Source organism: Mytilus californianus, unplaced genomic scaffold (assembly GCF_021869535.1).
Source record: "Mytilus californianus isolate M0D057914Y unplaced genomic scaffold, xbMytCali1.0.p SCAF_6, whole genome shotgun sequence".
NCBI classification, from domain to species: Eukaryota; Metazoa; Mollusca; class Bivalvia; order Mytilida; family Mytilidae; genus Mytilus; species Mytilus californianus.
In genome coordinates, this window is record NW_026262712.1 from 77,863,797 (window position 1) to 77,890,120 (window position 26,324).

The 26,324-nt window shown below is 32.1% G+C and overlaps 1 protein-coding gene across 1 annotated transcript in view; it reads right to left on the minus strand.

Moving 5' to 3' along the window:
* LOC127705993 (leucine--tRNA ligase, cytoplasmic-like) overlaps positions 1 to 26,324 on the minus strand; it is a 39,246-nt gene that overhangs the window by 1,040 nt on the left and 11,882 nt on the right. Inside the window, exons 10-28 of the mRNA XM_052210387.1 lie at positions 24,980 to 25,205; positions 24,293 to 24,380; positions 23,900 to 23,976; positions 23,212 to 23,265; positions 22,239 to 22,379; positions 17,669 to 17,746; positions 16,981 to 17,066; positions 16,433 to 16,581; positions 14,629 to 14,767; positions 13,130 to 13,345; positions 12,550 to 12,607; positions 10,324 to 10,387; positions 9,230 to 9,413; positions 8,416 to 8,506; positions 7,333 to 7,713; positions 6,526 to 6,633; positions 4,675 to 4,779; positions 3,458 to 3,553; positions 2,533 to 2,668 (exon numbers count right to left, since the gene is read on the minus strand). Of these exons, the coding sequence (XP_052066347.1) occupies positions 2,533 to 2,668; positions 3,458 to 3,553; positions 4,675 to 4,779; positions 6,526 to 6,633; positions 7,333 to 7,713; positions 8,416 to 8,506; positions 9,230 to 9,413; positions 10,324 to 10,387; positions 12,550 to 12,607; positions 13,130 to 13,345; positions 14,629 to 14,767; positions 16,433 to 16,581; positions 16,981 to 17,066; positions 17,669 to 17,746; positions 22,239 to 22,379; positions 23,212 to 23,265; positions 23,900 to 23,976; positions 24,293 to 24,380; positions 24,980 to 25,205 (2,477 nt within the window). The remainder of the gene's footprint in view (positions 1 to 2,532; positions 2,669 to 3,457; positions 3,554 to 4,674; positions 4,780 to 6,525; positions 6,634 to 7,332; positions 7,714 to 8,415; positions 8,507 to 9,229; positions 9,414 to 10,323; positions 10,388 to 12,549; positions 12,608 to 13,129; positions 13,346 to 14,628; positions 14,768 to 16,432; positions 16,582 to 16,980; positions 17,067 to 17,668; positions 17,747 to 22,238; positions 22,380 to 23,211; positions 23,266 to 23,899; positions 23,977 to 24,292; positions 24,381 to 24,979; positions 25,206 to 26,324) is intronic.

The window sequence follows — 26,324 nt, forward strand, 5'->3', positions numbered from 1 at the left end:
AAGTTATTGTCCTGAAACTAGAAAAATGCTTGTTTTTTTGCCCCTTTATGGCCCCTAATTCCTACAATTTTGAGGCAATTACCCCCAAAATCAATCCCAACCTTTCCTTTGTGGTATGGTATCTTGTAGTACAATTTCAGAGAGATCCATACACTTGAACACAAGTTATTGGCTGGAAACTAGGAAAATGCTTATTTTTGGCCCCTTTCTGGCCCCTTATTCCTAAACGTTTTGGGCAATTACCCCCAAACTCAATTCCAGCCTTCCCTTTGTGATATGGAACCTTGTAGTACAATTTCATAAAGATCCATACACTTACACACAAGTTATTGTCCTGAAACTAGAAAAATGCTTGTTTTTTTTCCCTTTTTGACCCCTAATTCCTAAAATTTGGAGGCAATAACCCCCAAAATCAATCCCAGCATTCCCTTTGTGATATGGAACCTGGTGGTACAATGTCAGAGAGATCCATACACTTACACACAAGTTATTGTCATGAAACTAGAAAAATGTTTGTTTTTTGCCCCTTTATGGCCCCTAATTCCTAAAATTTTGAGGCAATTACCCCCAAAATCAATCCCAGCATTCCCTTTGTGATATGGAACCTTGTGGTACAATGTCAGAGAGATCCATACACTTACACACAAGTTATTGTCATGAAACTAGAAAAATGTTTGTTTTTTGCCCCTTTTTGGCCCCTAATTCCTAAAACTTGGAGGCAATTACCCCCAAAATCAATCCCAGCATTCCCTTTGTGATATGGAACCTTGTGGTACAATGTCAGAGAGATCCATACACTAACACACAAGTTATGTCTGGAAGTTACAAAAATGCTTATTTTTGACCCCTTTTTGGCCCCTAATTCCTTAACTATTGGTACCATAACCCCCAAAATCAATCCCCACCTTCCTTTTGTGGTATTGAACCTTATGGTAAAATTTCATAGAGATCCAATCACTTAAACTAAAGTTAGAGTGCGAAAACCAATGTGTCTTCGGACGTCGACAACGCCGGACGATGACGACGCCAACGTCATACCAATATACGACCACAAATTTTTTTGCGGTCGTATAAAAACCTAGTGTATTTCATGTATTTGCTTATATTTAGCATTCTTCTAGTTTCAGTTGGTACAATTTAAGGGAAATCATTTTGCCTAGCAGATTGTATGCCTTGAGTTGAAGACCGTACTGTGACCTATAATGGTTTACTTTTATAAATTTTGACTTGGATGGAGAGTTGTCTCATTGGCACTCATGCCACATCTTCTTATATCTACTTACAAGAATAAGTGTCTCTTTTAGAACCTCTTTTTTTCATTTTCAGAAACTATGCCAAATGGTAAGATACATAGTTAAAATATATAAAGTAACAGTGACAACTCAGTATGGACCAATTCACAAATGGTGATGCATTATGGGAATCTCACTGTTTTGGATGTTTTGATTGGTCCAAATTGCATTTTCATGAATGCCCAAGATGCACCATGTAATTCACAATGACACAACTGTAATTACTGAATTGGTACACTGGGTTACATAGCTGTCAACTGACCCATATTCTGCGGGTCACACCCGAGAATTTCCCCCTTCACACAGGATTTCAGAAAATGACCTGTTTTCACCCGTATTTCTGACCGGTATTGTTTCTGGTATTTAGAAGTCAAATATACTTTCGGTTTTCTCTGCGTTTTTCCTTTGAAAAGGTAAACAATTGAAATTAGAATCTGCTTATTTACTGTGCCAATGACAGCTATCAAAACATTACATTTGATTGAAAAGCAACAATTCGAGGATTGTTTGTTAATTGTACCCCAGAAAGTTGAAGCCCAGTCAAGCTTGACATACAATTCTAATGTCCTGATTAAAAGATTTGCCGTTTGCAAATATCAAATATCCTGTAAAAATCATTTTAAAACAATTTGAACCTTTAAATACATTTCTGTTGGAGAGAATAATTTTGTTATCACTTAAATGTAAAAGCTTTAAATCAAATCCATATGCTCTAGATATTACATTGAAAGGAAACATACAAACTTCTTTCTATTTATCTTCCTCCTGAGTATAGGAGCATATTAGCTATAATTGATTTCTAATTACATGTATAGCTGGGGTTTATGACATTCATTAATAAAAAGAAGTAAAGTAAACTAGTGTGAATAAAACAATAAAAGGGCATTGCCTTAGAAAGATATTTAATTAATGATAAATATTTATATACTTAACAAATACAAAAGTGATTATTTTAGGAAACTCAGTGGTACATGTATGTTATAGTATATAAAAAAAAACTCTCAACACATGTACTAAAATTGGAGGGAAAAAGTTTGTACACGGTATGACCTGACATTTTCTTCTTCAATGCAGGTCATGACCTGCATTTTCAGTTTCAGAGGTTGACAGGTATGGGGTAAGGATGTATAAAAAACAAATACTGACCATCAAACTTTTAAAATTTGGCCACAAAAATAACAAGATAGATAAGCAAAAGGCCATGGAATATCTTTTAAATATTTAAAAAAACAATTCTTACCTTTCATCTTGGATCGGTCTGTTTTCATCAATCTAGTTAGGACTTTGACCTTAGTATCGTCTTCAAATATTGGTAAGGCAACTTCAAATAAACCACTATAGGCCTGTGGGTTTATACATTGAACTGTGACAGAAGTCTGCAAAAAAAAGATTTTGAACATAATATCATTCTAGTGAACTACTTTGGTAGAGCATTGTCCACATCTGGCAAAGAATTCCACTTTCTGTTGATAGGTACCATATTGAACTAGCAGTAAGTTGCAAGTTTTAAGTCATGTTGAAGGCCTCAATATTACTTTTGAGATGAAGAACAGCTATAAAAGCAGTGTTTCTTTGCTTTGGTTTTCCATTTGTCACTCAAGTGTGTGAAGTTTTTTTCAAGTCCATGTCATGAATATAAGTAGACCATATCCCTTTTCCATTTCAAAAATATATTTGATTATGTTTGTGACAACAATGTCTTTTTCTAGTCTTTTAATATACTGTGATGTGAGCAAATGAATGTATTAAAGAAGTTTGATATTTTATATTATATTAATTTTTTTTTAACCCAAATGCTTCATTTTAAATAGTTGGAAGTAATACATTATAAAGGGAATATAATAAATTGCATCAGGTGTAAATTTAACTTCCAATTGCCTTAAAGTACGATTAAAATTCATAAAGAACCTGCCAATTTCAACACTTTCCAGTCTTATACAAGAACCATGTAATTGGGGTTTTTCTCATTGTTGAAGGCTGTACAGTGGCTTAAAATTGCTTATATCCACTTCTTTTGAACTCATTGGCAATCATACCACATCTTCTTAATTTTATATGTATGTTTAATATCAAAAATGTTCTACAGCTACAAAGACATAACAAATGAAGAAAATAGAAAATAACAGATTATGCATCCATTATGGAAACACTATGAGAGTACTAACCTCAATTCTGTATGTAATGTATGGTTTCCCTGGAGTACAATCATCCTTTATCTTGCCGTCACCATCATCTGAAAACTTGACATCTAAACCTTCAAGCTAAAAAGAAATTTGAAATAATTTTATCTCATTAAAATTGAAACTGTTGTTGCAAGAAAAAAATGGAATATTGCAGTATGAAAAAATCAAAAATCGAATGAAATGAATACTCTGGTTACCTGCACAAAGTGTGGATAGATAGATGGAAAGCATTATACTATTTACGCAATACCTGTATAACTTATGCAATGATTAATTAACGTGAAAAATACATTTAAATATTCACATTAATTGATCATAGCATAAGTTAATGCATGCCATGTGACAAATTGATGGTTAAAGTCCAATATATATATATAACTCTGGAACAACAGAGCAGTAAATTTTCAAAATCAAAAGAGAACTTTCAAGCTATGAAGTAAATTGACCCAAGCATACTCAAGTTAGTAAAATTGCCTTAAATCTGATGGTAAAAGTCCTGTAACTTTTGAGAGATAACATGATAAATTTTAAAATCAAAACAAAAGCTTTTTTACATCAACTCAAATATTTTAATACAAGTTTAATGAAATTCAATCAAATCAAATTATAGTTATAAACTAGTGGAAGGATGGACAAAACATATGTTTACTACAATTTTGTGAATTTTTACATAAAACCATCCAACTGTGTATGTTCAATTATCTATTTAATATAAACCAAAAAAATTTTGATTAATATTCCTCTTCAATACAGTGTACTACCTTGCTCTTTTATCAAGATCCATTTGATAATTTAAGAGGAGTTATTCTTACAAAATTAATATGATAAGATTGATCAAATAAATTCCCGAGTTTTATCGCTATTTTGTGTATTTTTTCCCTTGATCTTTTTTTGTGATAATTTGTCAGAAATTTAGGGCGCACGTGCCGTTGTCAAGTAAACATCAACAACGTCATAGGCAATATAAATAACGGTAAACAGATTATCAATGGTCTTTCAAACTACTGTTTACTTGTAGGAGTTTATCATTGTGTAAAGTGTCATTCATTGTCATCCAACAGTTTAGGACAAGTTGTGCTGACAGGAATCATGAACAGATGTACGTAGAGACCAACATGGTGAATTTCATGGCACCATATTTTCCAATAATGACCATGTCACCAACATCACATTTTTAATGCATATCAACGGCTACTTACATCAAGAGTTGTAACAAGATACTGATGATAAATTGTAATCACTTCTTTCTCATCAAAATCCATTGCTAGTTGTAAAGCCTTTGAACCAATTTTCTCAAAGTTATCCTGAATAATAAAAAGAAAAGTACGTACCAAAAATAGAAAGTAAATCTGTCTAAATCTAATCCCATTAGACAGAATTTAAAATAAGAATATTCTATTATAATATATACTGAGATTACCCCTAGTTATTGGTGGGGGTTCGTGTTTCTTAGTCTTTAGTTTTCTATGTTGTGTTTTGTACACTGTTGTTTGTATTTTGGTCGTCTTTGGTTTTTTTGCCATTGTACTTTCAGTTTGTTTTTAACTTCAGAGTTTGAACATCCCTTTGGTTTCTTCCGCCTCTCTTTTATTATCTGTCATGAAAAAGATTTCAAATTGTGCTGGAATCAGCTTCGACAGATTTCCCCTGGAGTCGCCTCACATTGCATACTAAAAATCTCCAGAGAATCATAAATCATAAAATTTAAATCCATTGTTATTATAATCCAGGTTAGATATGAATAACAAAAGAAAGGAATTGAGAATACACAGAGAATGTGTCTATGGGACTGCGTGAATATAATATTATAAAGGGACATAACTTAAGAACAGTAAAAGTGACACCACCCACATTCGAACTTGATCTTAGTTTTGTGGTAATAACCATTGTGTGTAAGTTTCATAGCATTTAGTTGAGGCAAACTTAATTTAGAGAACAGAAACAAAAATTTCAACAAATTTTCCATTTGTAAAGGGCATAACTCTAGAACAGTAAAGGTGACGCCGCCTAAATTCAAACTTGATCTGTGTTTCGTAGTAATAAGCATTGCATATAAGTTTCATAAGATTTGGTTGAAACAAACTAAAGTTAAAGAACGGAACATTTGTAAAGGGCATAACTCTAGAACAGTAAAGGTGACACCACCTAAATTCAAACTTGATCTGTGTTTCGTAGTAATAAGCATTGCGTATAAGTTTCATAAGATTTGGTTGAAACAAACTAAAGTTAAAGAACGGAAACCAATTTCGGGACATACGTACGGATGGACAAGGGTAACACTTTATGCCCCCTCCAGTGACGGGGGGCATAAAAATGTTGTAGAATTAAAATAAAGATAAATGGATGTCTAAGCATTAAAACTGTACACTCCAAATTTTTTCAAAAGGTATATCATTTAACATTAAGACTAGAGGCTTTAAAGAGCATGTTTTAGATGCTAATGAGTATTCTAGGTCTTTGTGCACCTTGAACAATGGACACTCTCCAACATTGTAGACTAGAAAACAATTTATGACAAAAATCTTTTTTGTATTGCTGCTGATAATGTTTCATGTTTACAGTTTCTCTCTATCTTTTTTAGTTTTTGACCAAAACACTAAAATGAGTAAATAATTGTTATTTAAGGACAATAACTCCTATAAAGAGTCAATTAACAATTTCTAATAATTTGACTACTTTGTTAATCTTGTCTTGCTGACCATTTTTGCTTTAAAAAGTGTCTAGTTATCTTTTATAGTTTTCAAGATAATAGGCAAAAACAAAATATTAAAGAGCAATAAATTCAAGGAGTCAACTGACAATTTCGACCATGTTTAACTTATTTGTAAATCTTGTCTTGCTGCTCATTTTTGCTATTCAAAGTTTTATCTATCTATCATAGTTTTTAAGACAATGAACAACATCATCAACGATGAACACCAAGTGATGAGAAAAGCTCATGTGGCACTCTGGGCATGGTGAACTAAAAAGGGACATATTTTCACGTGAAAACTTCAATTAAGCCAGGTCATTTTCCTGTTTTTGTTTTGATTTTCTTTTTCAAACCTTACCTTTGTAGCCTGTACAAATGGCATGACCTTTTTCTTATATTTGTCTAATTCTTTCTTGTCCTTTAACTCTGCTGCTATTACTTTGTTATCAGGAAATCCATTGTTTTTCTAGAAAAATATATAATACTGTCAGAGTAACTGAATGCAGATGTAAACAAGTATTCTTATTCTGTAACCAAGTAGTAAAACACTGCCAAAACTGACAGGACTTCATTTCAAACAAAGTGGTATTTCTGTCTTTCATTCAAAATCCTTCATGAGTTTTTAGTGTTGTTAAGTTGCTGTCTGTTGATCAATTCTTCACTCTTTTTATTCATACTGCGGATTCATTTATTTTTCTTTTATTTATTTACCAACTTTGGTGAATGCAGGAAAATTGTATTTTTCGTGGATATTTGATTTTGTGGTGCTGCCAAAGTTTGCATATTAGCCTATAGAAAATTTGTACTTCATTGGGGAATTGTATCTCTTATTGCACAATGTTATTCTTTTGTTTGTTTGCTAGTGCATTATCTTTTCAAAAGTTTGAAATATTTCTAGAATCTACTGGATTTAAATCTAACTAACTATTCATCTATTTGCAAAATTGTTTTCATAGATTAGGAAATGAAGAGTCTTTTATGCATTGCTTCCAGAAATGACTAGTTAAAATATCACAGAATATAGTATTTTAATTCCATAAAAATTCTACAGGAAATATATAGAACTATATCAAAAAAACAAATAATACAGGTAATGAATCTAAAGTATATGAAATAGCACCCACCTCCAATGAATATGGTGTAATGATAACCATCAATAAATTACCTCATATAACGTCTTGAGAGATGTTAATACAGTGACCTGCCATGGTGGAAATGACTTGGCTATCCATACAGTTGCATGTGTTGGTTTTCCTGCTAGTTTCTTCCCCTTCCCTGGAGCTGTTAACTGCTTCAGTCTGACGCGGAAGTCATGAGCTGAGGATATTAAGTACTGTGACATCTGTATCAGTTTTTCATCTACAGGTCCTGATACTGGCCATGACTCATTCATTATACTTCCTTTATTTCCTAGAAGTCCCCAGACATATTCACAAATATGTGGACAAATGGGTGAAAGCATTAAAGTTTGTGTGCGTATAAACTTAAAGATCAGGTCAGAATTCATTCCTGTCATCTCATATTCACGATACTTATCTCTAAGTGCCTGCAATAAATTTTTATATATTCTAAAATGCTGAAGAATACTGCAGCTGCATGGTCCATTTACTATATTTTGTCATCATTACATCTGAATGTCAAGACCGAGATGGTTTGGTTATCAACCCAAATGACTGGATGTACCTGAGATTGACCCTTCTTTACACTTCCAAATGCAATAGATGATTCTATGGGGCAATATAGACAAAATTTATAGAATAACTTACAAAGTGACATATTCATTCATAAATACACATTTCATGAAGTTGATAAAAAAAATTTTTTTTCTGTGTAACACTTAGAGCTGTTCCAAAATTGTCATGGTGGGGGAATGGGAGGCTCTCAAAATTATTAATTTTGGGTGGTTGCATTTTCCTTAAAATTTTATAATAATAAATAAAATGAATTTTTTTTATTATGTGGGGTTGGGGTCTAAAAAATGTTTTTTGTTTTTTGTTTTTTGGTGCAGTGTGGTGGTCTTTTAAAAATTTTACTTCTGGTCACAATATTGACCAGTCTGTTGTCGACTTATGATTTTTTATTGCCCCTTTGGTATCTTTTTACCTTTTTTTTAATGAAAATATTCAGAATCATACAACTACATGTATTTCATTGGTATTCATTTACAGATAAAACAAAATTTAAACTACAAATTGAATATGTTTTAATTGAGATGTATGGTGAATATTTGTATAAACAAAAACCTTACTTGATACTCAAAGAATCCAGTTTTCAGGGCCTCTTTGTATAGCATTTTCTCATAGTGACCCTTAGTTTCATTTATGGCCTTGTTCATCTCACTAAAAAAGATAAGACAAGGTTTTTTTCACTGGAATAAAACAGATAAAATGTAACTGCTTTTTCGTCTGCAGAACAGTAGATGTTGCAAATCACTAGGTTGGATTCAAGCATTCTTAAAAGGGTGATTCAAGAGGGTTCACTCTGTAAAAGATAACAGGGATATTCCCTTGAACCCCCTTCTTGGATACACAAATGATATACATATCCAGTGTAAATCCACTAATGAAACTTGTGTCAGCTTAGCAAGGTACCCTTAGGTACACTTTTAAGCAATATCAATTAAGTAAAACTTGTGTGTAACTTATTCATAGAATGAAACTGATTAATCAAGCATGGATATACCGAAACAAAATTGAATAAGTGTATATTAAACACAGGCTTACAGTTAATAAATGAAGTCTGTAGTAAATAAAATAAACATGGTACCATCTGAAATAGTTCTAGTTACTGTTTGTCAGATATGTTGTTAAATCTACCTATTTTGACTGGTAGAAACACTGTTTATATTCATCAAGTAAATAAAGACTGCAATTTTTTATTCAACATATTCTAGATATGAATAAAAGGTGATGTGGGGTATATCTCAGTGAGACAGCACCATAATAACACAAAAAATATTAGAAATCAAGAGATCAACATACAGAGATCAACAATAGACAAGTTTCAGTTCTTTTTAATCTGATCCGTATCACTTATTTCTTTATTAAAAATATTCAACAAACCTGTCAAATATCTTATCACTGATGGTTAAAGTTTTAGAACTTCTCATTAATTCTGTTGTGGCCAGTATTTCCTTCACCCACTCCAGATAAGTGTACAGACGTAAAAGTCCAGCATCAGCCATCTTTTCTACAAAGTTGGCATCTTCCATTGTATCTCCAGCATCAGCCAGGGCAAGGCGCATACCTGTAAAAAGTTGCACAACATTTAGCGATACTTCTAAACTTTAAAAAAAATAAGCAAAATCTACAAGATTATTGTAAAAATATTTTCCCTCTGAATTACAATTTAACATTTTGTTTTTCGTCAAATGCTGTAAAAAAAGAGGAATGCTATGTGCACATTATCAGAACTAAACAAGCTTACTTTTTTAGAGCTTCTTATCTCATTAATCATTTATTGAGACTTCCCAGTGTCTGGAACCATTTCAAAACCCAGTTTCAGGTTCAATAGTGTTCTATGGTTTAAGGTAGGTGTACATATGGTTTAAGGTAGGTGTACATATGGTTTAATATTAATGTGTATCCTTTTTTTTAATTTTGCACAAGCAATCTTACTCTGAAGAAATTTCTCTAGACATAACAATTTTACAAAGATTTGTCAAAAGATAATTATTTTTTTTATGACTATTCTTTTTCTTTCTGTGCTAAGACATACCTGCATTTTTCTGGAAGAAGAATTTTAAAGATACTTTGTAAGGGCTGTTCCATTAAAATATAGATGGAACCCAGAGAAAGAACTTTGACTTAAACCACCTACTGTGGATTCAATATTATCTGTGGGATACCATTTTTTGGTTAAAGGTGAACCACAAATTTAACTGTTCAACGAAGTTCAAATTTCTATAGGCTTGTATGCAGACTTTGGCAAAACCATAAAATCATATATCCCCAAAAAAAACATAATTTTGCCTTAATCCAAATTGGTACTCATGAAAATAATGGCATCCACAGTATTAAGGCAATTTTAGGATTTCTTGCTCATTTTCATTGAACAAATAAGAATTTGACACACACTTATAGTTGAGATGTACGAGTGCCTTCCCATGGTTCCATGTATATATTTTTATGCAACAGTCGTCAGTAAATAATATTACCATCAGCTGAAAATTTATTTATAGCCTCCGATAATGACAGGAAATTCCCAGTGGATTTAGACATCTGAAATACAAATTTTTACATCATTAATGTTTCCTATATTATTGTTTATTTAGTTTATACATGGCATATCTTTAATTTTTCTTAATAAAAATATAAATATTGTGCTGACAACTTGAAATCCCACTGTTACAGTAGTTCTTTTATAAATATAACATTTTATTAATTAATTACACTGTTATTGGACTTAATATGATGAAAACTGCCTATGCAATATAAAGGTGTCAACTCGGCCAATATAGATTTTTTTTCTGTATTGGCCGAGTTCTGATCCGGCCAATACAGGATTTCGGAACGTCTCTAGTTTTTAGATCGAAAGTCACGATAAACACAAACTGAAAGTAAACAGTTGTTTGGAAGACGCAGTTTTCATTTACTCACCATAAACATGCTGAAACGTTCAGTATGGCAATATATTTCAGGCTAAAGACGGTCACATTCATTTAAAAAGCATTTTGAAAGCAGACGATGGAATTATTTCAGGTTTGGGGAACGAGTAGATTATCACAAAGTTCATTTCTTGTCGACCTCATAATTTCACGATGGTACAAATCGATTTACTGTTTACTTTCGCTTCTCATGTTTTGTAAACTGTCATTTATTTATAAACCCGAACCAGGCATATGCATTCTGGAAGGGTGACCTATAATTGTGCAAATCTTCGTTCTTTGGTCAGTTGGCTTATGGATAGTTGTATCATTTTCAACCCCTACATTATTTTTTTTTTTAAATATATTCAATTTGTTTCTACATAACACATGCAATGGCAGTACCTTTCCAATTACTATTTATGTGTTGTGTCTAAATTTAAATTGTAACACTTTATAGTGACTGGAAAGGGTAGAAAAATTCATCAGATGAGAAAATGCTGAAGACACCTGGAAACGGCACCAGATCATTAGATATTGCATCTTATAAAAAGAAACTGAGATTTGGATAGTTCCACTTCAAGGTAAAAATGTTTATCTCTTGTGAAATGAAATAAAAAAAATATTGTAACACTGTAGTTAATTAATAAAGATACTATTACGTGTATTTCTGTATTGGCCTTGTTATTGGTCCTCGGCCAGCTGTATTGGCCGTCGGCTTCGCCTCAGGCCAATACAGCAAGCCTCGGACCAATAACAAGGCCAATACAGAAATACTCACGTAATAATATCATATTATTATGTATGTTTGAGAGTATATATTATGAGACATGTAAATGTTGTGAAATCGACATTAGCTCTGCAGTATTTGAATATTATAACATAATATAGTATTTTTATCATGAGTTAACAAAACCACACAATTTCATAACGCCTGATTGTAATGGCTTTATGATATCCATGAATAAACAGACCTTTCATTGTAGTTAATAATTGACATAAGATACATATTAAACTTTTAATTTAATACTTCAACTAAAATTGCTATGGAAATATTTCCATTCACAAGAATCAGTTGGTGTTAGTGAGGGTATTTTAATTTTTGGGAGGTGAACTGTCCCTTTGTATAAATGCAATACCTATTAATCTCTGTGGAGTTTAGTCGATAAAAAATTTTAATTTTTCATTGAAAGGCCTATCTTTCATTGATTAATTAGTTAATCTGTAAAATGAGGTTTTTTTTGCAGTTTTTGCAATTTTTTCACCAAATGCAAGAAGTTTGAAGCCTGAATGCAAATATGTAACACAAAATTTTAAATATAAATACTGTTGATTAATAGCATAATGTCTTATAAACATCCGAAGCATCTCATTTGGAAGATTCAAAATTATTTATGATTTTCGAATTCAGGGGGTAAAAAAAGTGACACAAACCTTGTCCTATAAAGTTCCCATTGAACTCCAGATACCTATTGTGTCAATTCAATGAGACAGTTCACCTTCCAAGAATTTTAAATACCATAGCCAAAACCAACTTATTCTCATGGAAGGTGTTATTTTCTTTGCAATTAATCAGAAAATACAACTGTCAATAAATTTACTTTCCAATCCATGGAAATATTCATACATGACTAATGTGTTGCAACAAAACCTCACATTCCATATTACTTCAGGAGTTTTGTTCATCATTCATATACTAAACGTAAAATCACTATTATATCTGCATTGATTTTTCAAACATCAATTGCTTTTGTATGCAACTAAAAAGAAAAGGTCAAACTAAGATCTGTAACTTACCTTCTCTGAGTTCAGCAATATATGACCATTAGCTCTTATACTTTTTGGCCACTTTGAACTGAAATAAATATCTATTTTTCTTCAATAATACTTTAAACTCAACAGTGCCATTTAATACAGATTTTCCTTTTCAATAATTTTTCCAAATCATACAAAAGAAGGACAAAAATCAAATATTAGTAAACAATTTTATAATACATCCTGATTAAGCAATACATTAAAATAAATGTGGTGTACAGACAAACAGGCAATATCTTCAAATCGCGATATCAAAAATATATCAAGTAAATTTTTTTTATGGCGGCTACCTCATTTTTAAAGTCTAGAAGTAGCATCTATTATAAAGTGTTTGGTTTTGGACAAATTCAAATTAAATATCTCTGCCATGAGAATCATGATACAACGTTACTATGTTGACAGGTTTTTTTAAAGCTAACTTTTCACTGGCAATGGGTATTACTGAACTTGTATTTGTCCTGAGTATGCCTGCAATACTGCCATTTAATGTTAAGTAACCTAAAAGTTCATCTCTTTGCATAATAAATAAATATTTCCTCCTCATATTATACCTAATACCTACCTATCATTTGGCCAGATGGCACAATGGTTATATATGTAATATGTCAGATGGTTAGGAACCAGATCTTTCCCTGACACTCTGAGGTCAACAGGATACCAGTATTCAAATTCCTTTTTCAGTTTATCCAGCACATTCCTTGGTATCTTTGTGGATTTTGGAAACTGAACTCCTTTGAAGAAAATATAATCCCATATTTCTGGTGTCATTTGTTCTGGCCTGAAAAAAGTGTAGAGGAAATTATAAAGATTGAATAATTGCATATGGGCAAATTTCTTTCAATCACAAATTATTCACAATTTTGTTAAAAACTAGATCTTCAGTTTTTGGATGAGCAAACTTGGTTTATGTTTAAAGAATTAAACTTCTTTCTGCTTACTATAATTATTATCTTAAAAACTGAAACCTCGCTGCGATATAGAATTTTTGTGCTGAGGCAGTGAAAAGCAAACACTAATAAAAAATAACTGAAACCAAGTACCGTAAATTTAGAAATTGTTGTGAGGTTTTTATTAATGTGAATAAACTGGGTGAGTATCTTAATAATAAGAAGTTGCATTCTGATATATGATAAATATATCTGTATGCAAATTTTCCTGAAATCTCATAATTAATCTCAATTTTTGTCAATTCTTCTAAAATCCCTATTATAAATGCACACAACAATTTCTGAATTTACAGTAATAAAAGAGGAGTCATTATTTACAACTTCAATTTGTAATCAAATGCATGTGGTTAATTTGGTTTAAACGTTTTGCAATACTATAGATTACTTGGTAAAAATATTTTATAATATACATGACTGTGGATTCATTTATTTTAATAGGTATCAATTTTCGTGGATTGAAGAAAAATTGATTTTTTTCGTGGATATTTGATTTTATGCTTTTCCCAAGGTCTGCATAGAAGCCTATAGGTTGCACTTTGAAAAAAACAGCTGTTTCACAAATCATGCCTCTTTTGGGGAGATATATAATATTCATAGATATTTTGTTTTGTATATCATACTGCTTCCCGGATATGATCTCTATGTTGCATCTCATAGAGACATAACTTGGGAATGTTACCAGTATAAATAAACATGGATAGCGGCCAAATTGAATTCTGAGGAAGACCCAAAGAGAAGGGAGGGGTAGTACAGAATTTTAGTATAAGTTTAGAGGTTCAGGGTATATAGATGTTGAAAATATGCCGCACAGCCCTATGTTTTGACCTTTGAAAAAAATTGTAGTGCATATGAACTTTTCATTCTAGGATATATTTATTTACGAAACTTCATAGTAAAAGTGGCACAGTTTTAGCTGTAAAAGGAGTTCCTATGGGAAATTGCATTGTCTATATTTACAGAAGTACAACCTATAGAAAGTTTGTATTTTGTTGAACATTTAAATTTGTGGTTCACCTTTACCCATGAAATCCACAAAAATCAGTATTCCAAGAATAATAATGAATTCACAGTACATAATTAAAAACAAATGTCAAATTTTTAATTTTCTACTTACTTAATACCAACAGGACTGGGTGACTTTCCATCAAAGACTCCACCTTGTAACAGATGTGCTATTGTGTAATAGGCCATATATATTGTAGAGTCTGACAGAGATTCAATCAGGTACTGCTCATCCCATGGTAATTTAGTACCTACAATTTATAAAATAAACTACACTTTGAACTTGACATGTCATATTTTAAAGAACTTTATTTAAGGCTTGACATGTACATCTAACATTCAAAGGAACTAGTATGAGTCAGGAGATTGAAATTAAGTGGTTATCGTTGGTAGCTGTCTATCATATTTGTTTTTAGTTTATTGTTATGTACATAAATCCGGTCATTGGTTTTCACGTTTAATTTGTTTTACATTTTGTCATGTCTTACTATGCGGTATGAGTTTTGCCCATTGTTGAAGGCAATAAAGTGACATACAGTTACTTACATCTATATCCTTTGGTCTCTGCACGGTTGGTAGTTGTTTCATTGGCAATCATACCACATCTTCTTATTTCCATAGTGACATCTGAACATTTATGTTTCAGTCTTCATTTATGATAATTATCCACTGCTAAGGCAAATTTAAAACAAGCATTCTGTGGGTATTGCATGGCAATACATAGTCCCCTACTGGTTAAAAATTCATTGTACCGGAACAAAATGCTAACTTGATCTATAACTTGTCATGGTGTAAACTATATAACAAATATCAAGTCAACATCTTCAAGCATGACGGAAAAAAGTGTGGAAAACTGATTTTTGAGTAAATTTTCTAAGTCCAAGGGCCATAACTCTGGACAACATCATCAGACTGAAACAAAATTCGTACGTGATCAGTAAATTGTCATGATAAAACTATATATCAAATATCAAATCAATATCTTCAAGCACGAAGAAAAAAAGTGTGGAAAACTGATTTGCCGGACTGACAGATGGACAGACAGACGGACAGAGTGCAAACCTAAAGTCCCCTTCAACTTTGTCGGTAGGGGACTAACAAGGAAAGAGAAAAAAACTTCACTGCAAATTATTTTTTAAATTTTCAAATAAGAGTTGAATACATAATTCATCCATATATATATATATATATATATATATATACCTCTATTTCAAATCTGCAAGTTTCAGGCATATTAAGGTAACCTTGTAGACGATAAGCGCGTCTGGCGCAAATACAAAATTTCAATCCTGGTATCTATGATGAGTTTATTTCCACCTATCTAACTTATAAGTCAGGCATTTTCGTATAAACAGTCAACACACACAAGTTGATGTGACAAGTTTAATAAAATAGTTTATATGAGCAGTTATGTTCATGTAAAAAAATCAACCAATCAAGACGATAAGTCCTAAAGTAGGCTTGACTTTGAAGTTATTTCACCTGTATGGTCCATAAGTCATAAGAAACAGAGGAGACCTGTTTATGTTACCAGTCTGTTTACTTGGAGCAGGTATATTCAAGTGACAAGTCCACCAACCTAGTCCATAAGTCCTAAAGCAGGCATGTTAAGTAACCAATCCAACTACCTAGTCTGTAGGTCTTGTAACAAGCATGTTCATGTTAACAGTCAACCTACCTGGTCCATGGGCCCTGGCCATGTAAACAGTCCACCTATCTAGTCTTTTGTCCTAGAGCCAGGAAGCTCATGTTATCAGTCTACCTATCTAGTATTTATGTCTTAGAGCCAAGAAGCTCACGCTAACAGTCCACCTATCTAGTATTTATGTCCTAGAGACAGGAAGCTCAAGCTAATAGTCCACCTATCTAGTCTTTATGTTCTAGAGCCGGGAAGCTCATGCTAACAGTCAACCTACCTAGTCCATAGGTCCTAGAGCAAGCATGCTCATGTAACCAATCTAGAGTTGACAGGAAGTTACGTCTACAATCTTCTGAGTAAGTGTCAATATTACTTAAAGCCTTGGTAGCTAATTCTCTCCATGTCTTCTCACCATATTCCAAGTACCTGAAAACAATACCATATTTGAAAAATTTCTTATAATCAAGTTAAATGTTTCAAATTGAAAATTATCAACCTATCAAGATAAATTTTCTATTTATGCATCTTGTTATTCTAAATTTGATGTACTACTGTTTACTTTATTCTAATAGAACCACATGTAGAATTAGCTTTAAATGATATTTATCCAAGTAACACCATTTTCAATGTACTTGTTGATACATATTTTTTTTTTTTATATAGAAAACAATCTATAAGTCAGACATAATCAAAATGTATTTCATAACTGAACTGGTATCATAGAAGTTTTTTTTCTTTGACCAAGAAAAAAGCTTAAGAACCATTTGTATGACCTTGAATTTTCAGCTTTTGATAAAATTAACATAATTAGCACATAAACCTTACCACTGATCACAGAGAGCCACAACACATTCATCTGCTGATCTGGACATCACCTGTTTCTCTGGTTCAAAATATATAACTGCTTCTCCCTACAACAATTAGTATTGATTTTAACAGAGTTTGAAGTGTAAAAAAAATCATACAGAATTCATTCAAAAAAGCCTTTAAACTGCATGAAAAAAATCATAACCATCTTACTAAATGCACACAAATGAGGAAAAAGGGAAACAATATATGTACATTCTTTATTACTTCACGCATAATCTACTATGAAATGTCGTTTTTTGAATCTAGACTCATAGCATGGTTTTTCAGTAAAGGTATAATATTTTAAAACACATAGTGTTGCTTTTTAAAGTTTTACTGTGACAGTGTGTGGATAAATGAAAATTTTGTACCAAAATGACAGAGACCAGGAGGCCAAGGAAAACATATCATAAATGTATTATACATTTCTGATGTTTTATTAAATTTTATTCATTGCAAATGCAACAGATAAAATATTTAGCAACCTAAATCTCCCTCTCAATATATTTGTTTTTACCGTTTCTGTAAACTCCGATATTCCAAAGACTTGCAAATAACATAGGGTTTCAATACCATTATTTAAGTTCTAAAAAGCAAGGCAACAAAATGTACAACATCGGTAGTAAAATAACTTCTTATTGATTATAGTATCAACAATACTTACAGCATCGACCATTTTCTTCTGTATTGGTTTCTTTACAGCTTGAACTTGTTGACCTTTGTATTCTGGAACTGTCATAATCTTAAATAAAGTAGAAAGCATTGTATTTAGAAGGGATGAAATTTAGTTGTAAAGAAATTTCACAGTAAACACAAACAAATTGCACAATGAAAATAATTTTAGGCTTGTACGGCTTGTACAATAGAATAAATAAATATGCTTTTTTTTCTCCTGTTAAAATCATTAATTGTAGCATATAAATTATAGGATATGCCAAAACATACTAACAGCGCCTGGTGATGATTCCTAGCATGACCTGTTTCGGTCCTTCAGGACCTTCTTCAGAGGCAGAGTGATGGATTAATAGTTGCACCATATTTATATAGATCTAGTTGGCCTCTGAAGAATCGAAACCAGTCAGGCTAGGAACCATCACCAGGCGCTGTTAATTATGTGTTTTGGCATATCCCATATTTTATATGCTACATATCTTTTATCCACTGATTCACATAATTAATATGGCTTCCAATAACTAAAGTTCCATTTGGAGCTACTGTGTTTAGAGACCTCTTATGCCAGCACACCATCACTATATTACTACTTTTAAAATCATTAATTGCTTTAAAAGTAATTCAGGTTTTTATGCTTTAAAGAGGCATTAGCTGTCAAATTCATGTTCACCAATTTGACTCAAATTCTCATATTTGATTTATAACATACTAAAACGTATATCCAAATTACAATAAAATGCTCCGCAGGGCGCAGCTTGATACGACCGCAGAGGTCGAACCCTGAACAGTTGGGGCAAGTATGGACACAACATTCAAGCTTGATACAGCTCTGAATTTGGATTGTGATTAAATATTTGACACAGCATAGGTTTCTGACACAGAATGAATGTGGTCTAAGAACTTAAAAATTTTAAATTCGACATTCAACTATTATGGTCTAATATCCAAAATCTAAATACATGGTTAGATTCAGCATATCAAAGAACCCCAAGAATTCAATTTTTGATGAAATCAAACAAAGTTTAATTTTGGACCCTTTTGACCTCAATGTGGACAAAGTTGATAATGGGGCCCAAAAATCAAAAATCTAAATACATGGTTAGATTCAGCATATCAAAGAACCCCATATATTCAATTTCTGTTGAAATCAAACAAAGTTTAATTTTGGACCCCGATTTGGACCAACTTGAACACTGGGCCCATAATCAAAAATCTAAATACATGTTTAGATTCAGCATATCAAAGAATCCTAAGAATTCAATTTTTGTTAAAATCAAACTAAGTTTAATTTTGGACCCTTTGGACCTTAATGTAGACCAATTTGAAAACAGAACCAAAAATTAAGAATCTAAATACACGGTTAGATTCGGCATATCAAAGAACCCCAATAATTCAATTTTTGATGAAATCAAACAAAGTTTATTTTTGGACCCTTTGGACCTCAATGTGGACCAATTTAAAAACGCGGCCCAAAATCCAAAAACTTAATACACGGTTAGAATCAGCATATTAAAGAACCCCAAGAATTCAAGAATAAAACCCCATTGAAATTGGTCAAGAAATAAGCAATTTATACGAAGTATCTTCTTTTGTACAATACTGTGCAATTGAATATTTCTTGCTATTGCGCAATACTGTACAATTGACAATTTCTTGCTATTGCGCAATATTGTGCTATTGGATATTTCTTGCTATTGCACAATACTGTGCAATTGAAGATTTCTTGCTATTGCGCAATACTGTGCAATTGAAGATTTCTTGCTATTGTGCAATACTGTGCAATTGAAAATTTCTTGCTATTGCACAATACTTATTTTATAATAATTTACACATCCTGTTTGGTGTGTATCTCCTACCATATCGTTATTATTTGCTTTTAAATATAAAACAGAAATAACCAACTTAAAATGGAAAATTTTAAAAGAAAAAAAAAATGAAAAAAAAAAAAATCCCCCCCCCCCCCCAAATTTTTTGAACCCCCTTATGATTCATCATCCCCAAACTCAATCCCAGCCTTCCCATTGTGGTATGGTACCTTGCAGTACAATTTCAGAGAGATCCATACACTTGAACACAAGTTATTGTCTGGAAACTAGAAAAATGCTTATTTTTGGCCCCTTTTTCCTAAACGTTTTGGGCAATTACCCCCAAAATAAATCCCAGCATTCCCTGTGTGATATGGAACCTTGTGGTACAATTTCAGAGAGATCTATACACTTGAACACAAGTTATTGTCTGGAAACTAGAAAAATGTTTATTTTTGGCCCCTTTTTGACCCCTTATTCCTAAACGTTTTGGGCAATTACCCCCAAACTCAATTCCAGCTTTCCCTTTGTGATATGGAACCTTGTAGTACAACTTCAGAAAGATCCATACACTTACACACAAGTTATTGTCATGAAACTAAAAAAATGCTTGTTTTTTGCCCCTTTTTTGGCCCCTAATTCCTAATATTTTGAGGCAATTACCCCCAAAATTAATCCCAGCATTCCCTGTGTGATATGGAACCTTGTGGTACAATGTCAGAGAGATCCATACACTAACACACAAGTTATGTCTGGAAGTTACAAAAATGCTTATTTTTGGCCCCTTTTTGGCCCCTAATTCCTTAACTGTTGGTACCATAACCCCCAAAATCAATCCCAACCTTCCTTTTGTGGTATTGAACCTTATGGTAAAATTTCATAGAGATCCATTCACTTAAACTAAAGTTAGAGTGCGAAAACCAATGTGTCTTCGGACGATGCCGGACGACGCCAGACGACGACGACGACGAGGACGACGACGCCAACGTCATACCAATATAAGACCGCAAAAATTTTTTGCGGTCGTATAAAAAGTCTAAAATTAACAATTAACAATGCATGGACTTGATAATAAGTATCAACATTTCATGTGTATTTTTGTCTAGACATCATCTAATTAACCATTGAGATGACCTCCGAAGACTGCCGACGGTCATATAACCTGATATAAACATAAATATAAATATAAACAGATAGTGACCACGTGCAATTGGATTATTCTAGGTTTGTTTGATTTCATATTGTAGGTTAAAAAGTAAGTTTATCATTGTTTTTTCCTGTACAAGAATGATTTTTTGTGGATCCAATCAGCCAACCAAATGATTCATCCTTGTTACACTTTCAATGTTGACATTGTTTTTCCTTTTAATAGCTGAATACATGCTTAACCCATCTCCAGCTAAGGGGTTAAATCGAAGGTCACATGAATAAGGATTCAATGAGGTAGAACTATTCACTTGCACGTGAATAATTCATCAGCGATGTTTCTTTGACAAAATTGAACTAAATTGGCTGCTAAAAGCAAATTATTACTTCACTTTATAACTTTCATTAATGATTGAACAAAAAAAAAATCATATTTTTATTTTTTTATATATCTCGTAGCTAAATGCCCTCTAAGTTTTGCAGTATTAAAATAAAAATTATTTCACTGGAATAAGATGTATTGCCCTGCTTTTATTAAGTTATATTCATTGTAAAGAGGGTGGTAAAGGGTTATTTTCGTGCAACGTGATCGCCGTTTTTTATTTCACGTTCAACGTGTTTTTACTTTTTTATTTGACGTTCAGTCGTGCAAGACAGGTGCCTCGTTCAACGTGTTCTGCTTATTTAATTTTACGTGCATCGTGATTTTCAAATGCTTATTTTGCGTGCTCGGTATTTTTCAAATAAAATTCAAACACTTGGCAGGGATCTAAGAAACAACTTTACATAATGACTTCATATTAAGTTCAAATCTGAAATGTTTTTAACTTGTGAACTAGTTTTGGATCTCCTAGATTCATGCTACCTCATTGCTAATTCTTTGAATTTTTTGGTAAAATGAAAAGAATGACTTTAAATCGACATCTTAACAGTGATGAGCTTTAACGTGTTTGCACTTTCCATCATCTGTCAGTTCAAACTTCCTATTTCTGATACTTTCAACCATGAGTCGTGGTAGCTGGTGGCACGGATAACATGACAACGTGTGTATTCTTGTTAATAAAGACAGTGAAATAGATCAAGAATACACTTTCGTGTCTGCGGGATATTTGCATTTTAAAAGTTAAGAAGACTGTTATATACTTTTTTTAAAAGCCGTAAACCATTTATATCATAAATGTGTATACTAAATCGGGAATATCAAGTAAAACAGAGAGTTCATATATACAAGAAAACAGTGACTCAGTCACAAAAGGTTCACATCAAAGTCTTTATTTTTCGTGCAACGTTTATGACAGAAATTATTTCACGTTCAACGTGAAATTATGTCTTATTTCACGTTTTTTCCGTGCAAGCACCCCCCCTTTACCACCCTCTGTAAATGCTTGAAATAAAATATTTCAGAAACCTAAATCTCCATCTCAATACATTTGGTTTTTACTCTTTTCTGTCAACTCTATTATTCCAAAGACTAGATCTCTGTTATTTTGAACTGGATTTTATTGGTTTCACACCCTTTCATACATAGAATGGCTTTTTTAAAAATAGACCTTTTCCATGGTCCCTTATGTAAGTCTCTTAATTCTTCGTTTCATTTTATTAGTGACTTACCCCTTCATAGAACCCCTTTAGATAGACCTTTTCCTTTGCCTCCTGAAGCTGGTCTCGGTCATTTTGGCTCTGAATTTTCATTTGCTCACACACTGTCACAGCACACAAATTACCAAATTCAGGGACATCAATAATAGGCACCTGTATATAAAACAATCAAGATATACATTTTTATAATGTTGCTAAAAGCAAGAAAGCATTACCTGTCCCTATTTAAATAAAATTCCTTAAGTGAATACATCCAAATTTCATCAAACAAATGATCTATAATACTATCTATTTGACAGTCTGATCTAGTAACACATAATGTGAATCTCAAATTGTAACAGTTATGTTACAGAAACAATTACTAAACATGACCATATTTGACCATAACAGGTTCCTGAAACACACTTTAAAAATGTAGATCCAAGAAAAAAGGATAAATATCTTATACAATAAACTGCAAATGTTTAATTTTTTATGCACTTACATGTATTTTAACAATAAAACATAATGATTATCACTATTATAGGTTTCATCAACAGATTTTTAAACGAGTAATAAAGACAGGTATAACTAATGGACCAAGTACTGGTGACCATTCCAAAACACCAAAGTTCATCCACAGTTGTTGACGGGGTTCGTGTTGCTCAATCTTTATTTTTTTATGTAGTTTTTGTGAACTTTTGTCTTTTTTCTTTGGGCCATGGTGTTCCTCAGTGTTGTGGGGTTTTTATTGCTCTATTAGTATCTTCTCCCTTATGTAAATGTCATCATATTTTCTATGTTTCTTGAATTTTGTAATTATATCTATTTCTGTGAATCTTGGAAAAGTTCATTCTGAAAGTTAAACTGCATACAACACATTTTGTCTACCAAAACAAACTGTTTAAATAACTGTCCACATATAAACTTTCATTGTAAATTTAAAAGTTCAAAATGTTGTTGAATGTGTGATGCCTAGCTGAGAACAAAATAAATGTCTACTTACAGGGTCATAAGGTAAAACCATTTCATCTTTTAATCCATATTTTTCCCTAAATGGCTGAAAACAAAGAAAATAATATCAATACTATGTAGTCTGCTCAATATTTAATTTTTCTTTTTTTTGACATACAAAAGTAGTCACAAATTATTTGCAAGATAAAGACTAATACCTTTTCCCCAGATTTTGACATAAAATAATATTAAACATAATTTGATTGATTGGTGTTTAACGCCACTTTCAGCACTATTGGCTATTTCATGTCGCCTAGAGAGAACCACCAACCATCTGCAGGAAAATTGACAATCCTAGACAATTTAGATTGGAGTCATACTTAGACCACTCTGCCACCAAGGCCCCTATTATACATGTAATTTTAACGACTATACTTATAGGTAAAATTGGAGCTCTACTTTCTGAAAAGACAGATGTTAAAATATCTCCTTCACCAATGTTCTTGTCATGTTTTAAGTTTCAAGTGTTATCAAATGAAAAAATATAAATGAAGGAAATAAAAACATTTAAATGATATTTCTTTCTCAATAGCATGAAATTATGAGAATACTTAGGTTACATATATTGATTATCTATAAACATTTCCCAAGAGAATTATAACCATATTTCAACATACAATCATCACCTAACCACTATCATTTATATTGCATTATACATTATTTTTCTGTGGTCACTATACCTGTTTATTTTTTAAATCTCTGAGAGCAGCAAAATCATCAGGGGCATCTGATGGGACACTGGTCACTACACCTGTACCTGTAATATACAAGAAACATTTTTTTAATATAAGATTGTAAAACAGCAGGATAGTGACCACTATGTAGCACAAGTTAATAAAACAAAATAATAGTACTATCAACTCTTCCTTGAATAATAGGTAGTATAAAATATCATAACCAATTTTTTTTTTTTTTTTTTCCTAAATTGAAATGATAAATTGTCAACTTCTGTATATTAATAATGTTGGATGGTAGTCACATTGAAATTTAACCCCTTTCTTTTATTCATACCAAGGATTTTTATCATAAACACAATACACATGTTAATGTGAAGTCTCACTATTCAGTCTTACCTTTATCTTCTTTAATGGTTAACATCGGCAGGGTATAAATCTTCTTATAGGATGTTAGTGGTCCTGACAGGGCTACTCCCATTATATCCTATCAAATAAACACCATAAAGGCATGAAACACAGAAATATCTTGCCTGCTATTACAGATCTAGACAACTTTTAAAGAAGCTATATCTGAATTAAGTGTCAATGTAGAAATAATTCAGTTGGAAGATCTCTTCATATCTATTGGATGCACGCGGGGTCATGTGACACTTGTCAAACAGACTGACACTATAACATGCAATAACCTATATACCAAACAGTCTTATCTTAAATAAAGTTACAGAAAACAAACACAAATTGATCCTTTCAAATTTAAACCATTCTTTTGCTTTTCCTTCCTTTCTAACAATTTAAGTTTACTGTTTGTGCCATACATGTGTATATGCGTGTAATCAGTATGCATTTATTTGACATAAAATATTGTAAAAAGAGCATGAAAATGTTACATGTGCCCCCAAAATATGGACATCTCAAAATTAACCTGATTATTTATCAAAAAAATTAACATAATTTTGAAAGGCTTGATAATCGTTTTACTTTTTTGCAATTTCACAGGTATTTATAATACTACACTTAAATTAGTTTTGTCAGTCCTTTGTATAGATACTCATAAACATGCAATATCTTTTTCAATATTATTACCTGTCCAACCAGCTCAACCAGAACATTAATCTTCCCATCTTCCTTTGTAAAACCCTGATATGCCATATTTCTTGCTGACCTCCTGGTACAAACAAACACATCACCATTCTTCAGTTCATGGGCTATATATTTCATGTCAGGTCTAACCCAGATGTTTGTCTGTCCAAACATGGTTTCTGGTCTTAAAGTGGCTGCTACTAGATATATGTTCTTAGCTTTCAGCTTACTAAAGAAAAAATGTTAAAATTGAAAGTTGATTATATTTGCTGCCAAAAGTGAGTAAATTGTTTATATATAGATTCTTACATTGATACCAGTGGATTATCGGATTTATCCAATCGAGATAGTTAAATTATCAATTTTAAAGTCTGAGCCTTGGCGAGGACTTTAAAATCTATAATTTAACTATCGAGATTGGATAAATCCGATAATTCACGAGTAACTATGTAAGAATCTGTTTCTCTAATGATTATAAAATACATTTTCATTTTTTGTTAAACCAAAACCCCCTTCGAGTGCCTTCCACATTTCACAAAGTTGTCAATTTCATTAACACCTGTTAGCATATTTTGAGCTGATAAAGGTTATGACCCTTAAATTCATCCAATCATCTTCTGAGATCACCGGCAACCACACGTTGATTAAATTTTTTTTATACAATGATTGCAGAAAGGTATAAATTGTCAAAGAATTAGAGAAATATGTATATCGAGCTTTAATTTGATAATGCATTTATTTTATATATCTTCTCCTGTACTCAACTAAGCTTTACAAAAGTGTGGTTGATTTATAGTTTAATGGCACATGCAATTCAGTAATGGTAGCTTTACAAGGCTCCACTTTTGGCACTGCCAGCATAGATGAACTAGGTTTTATTTATTTGCTGTTTTAACAACAAATACAATGATCATCTAATTATGATCTATTTGTTTGCCAAACAGGCAAATTCACGAAAAAAGTTTGATGCCAATGCATTAACCAAGTTGCAGGAAAATTAATGCTTTTTACAGTAAAAGGCTGCTTTTTTATTTGGACAAGCTGAAATTCAGCTTATATTCAAGATAAATAAGCCTGTTATATAAGAAGACAACTGAGGCAGTTTAAGAGATACAAGCCGTTTTCATAGAATCAAGATGATATGGAGCACCTGTCCTGCTTATTAGTCTTAGTTTAATTCCTCGTCCATGTTTTTCACCATAAATTGCATTAATTGCACTGCTTGAAAGTGAATGTTAGTAAATTGCTTAATAGTTCAACAGATATCAAGTATACTTCCATATTTTTGAGGACCCTTTTGACAGAAATGTATGTGAAAATGCTATTTGAAGGCATGTATAAAAATGAA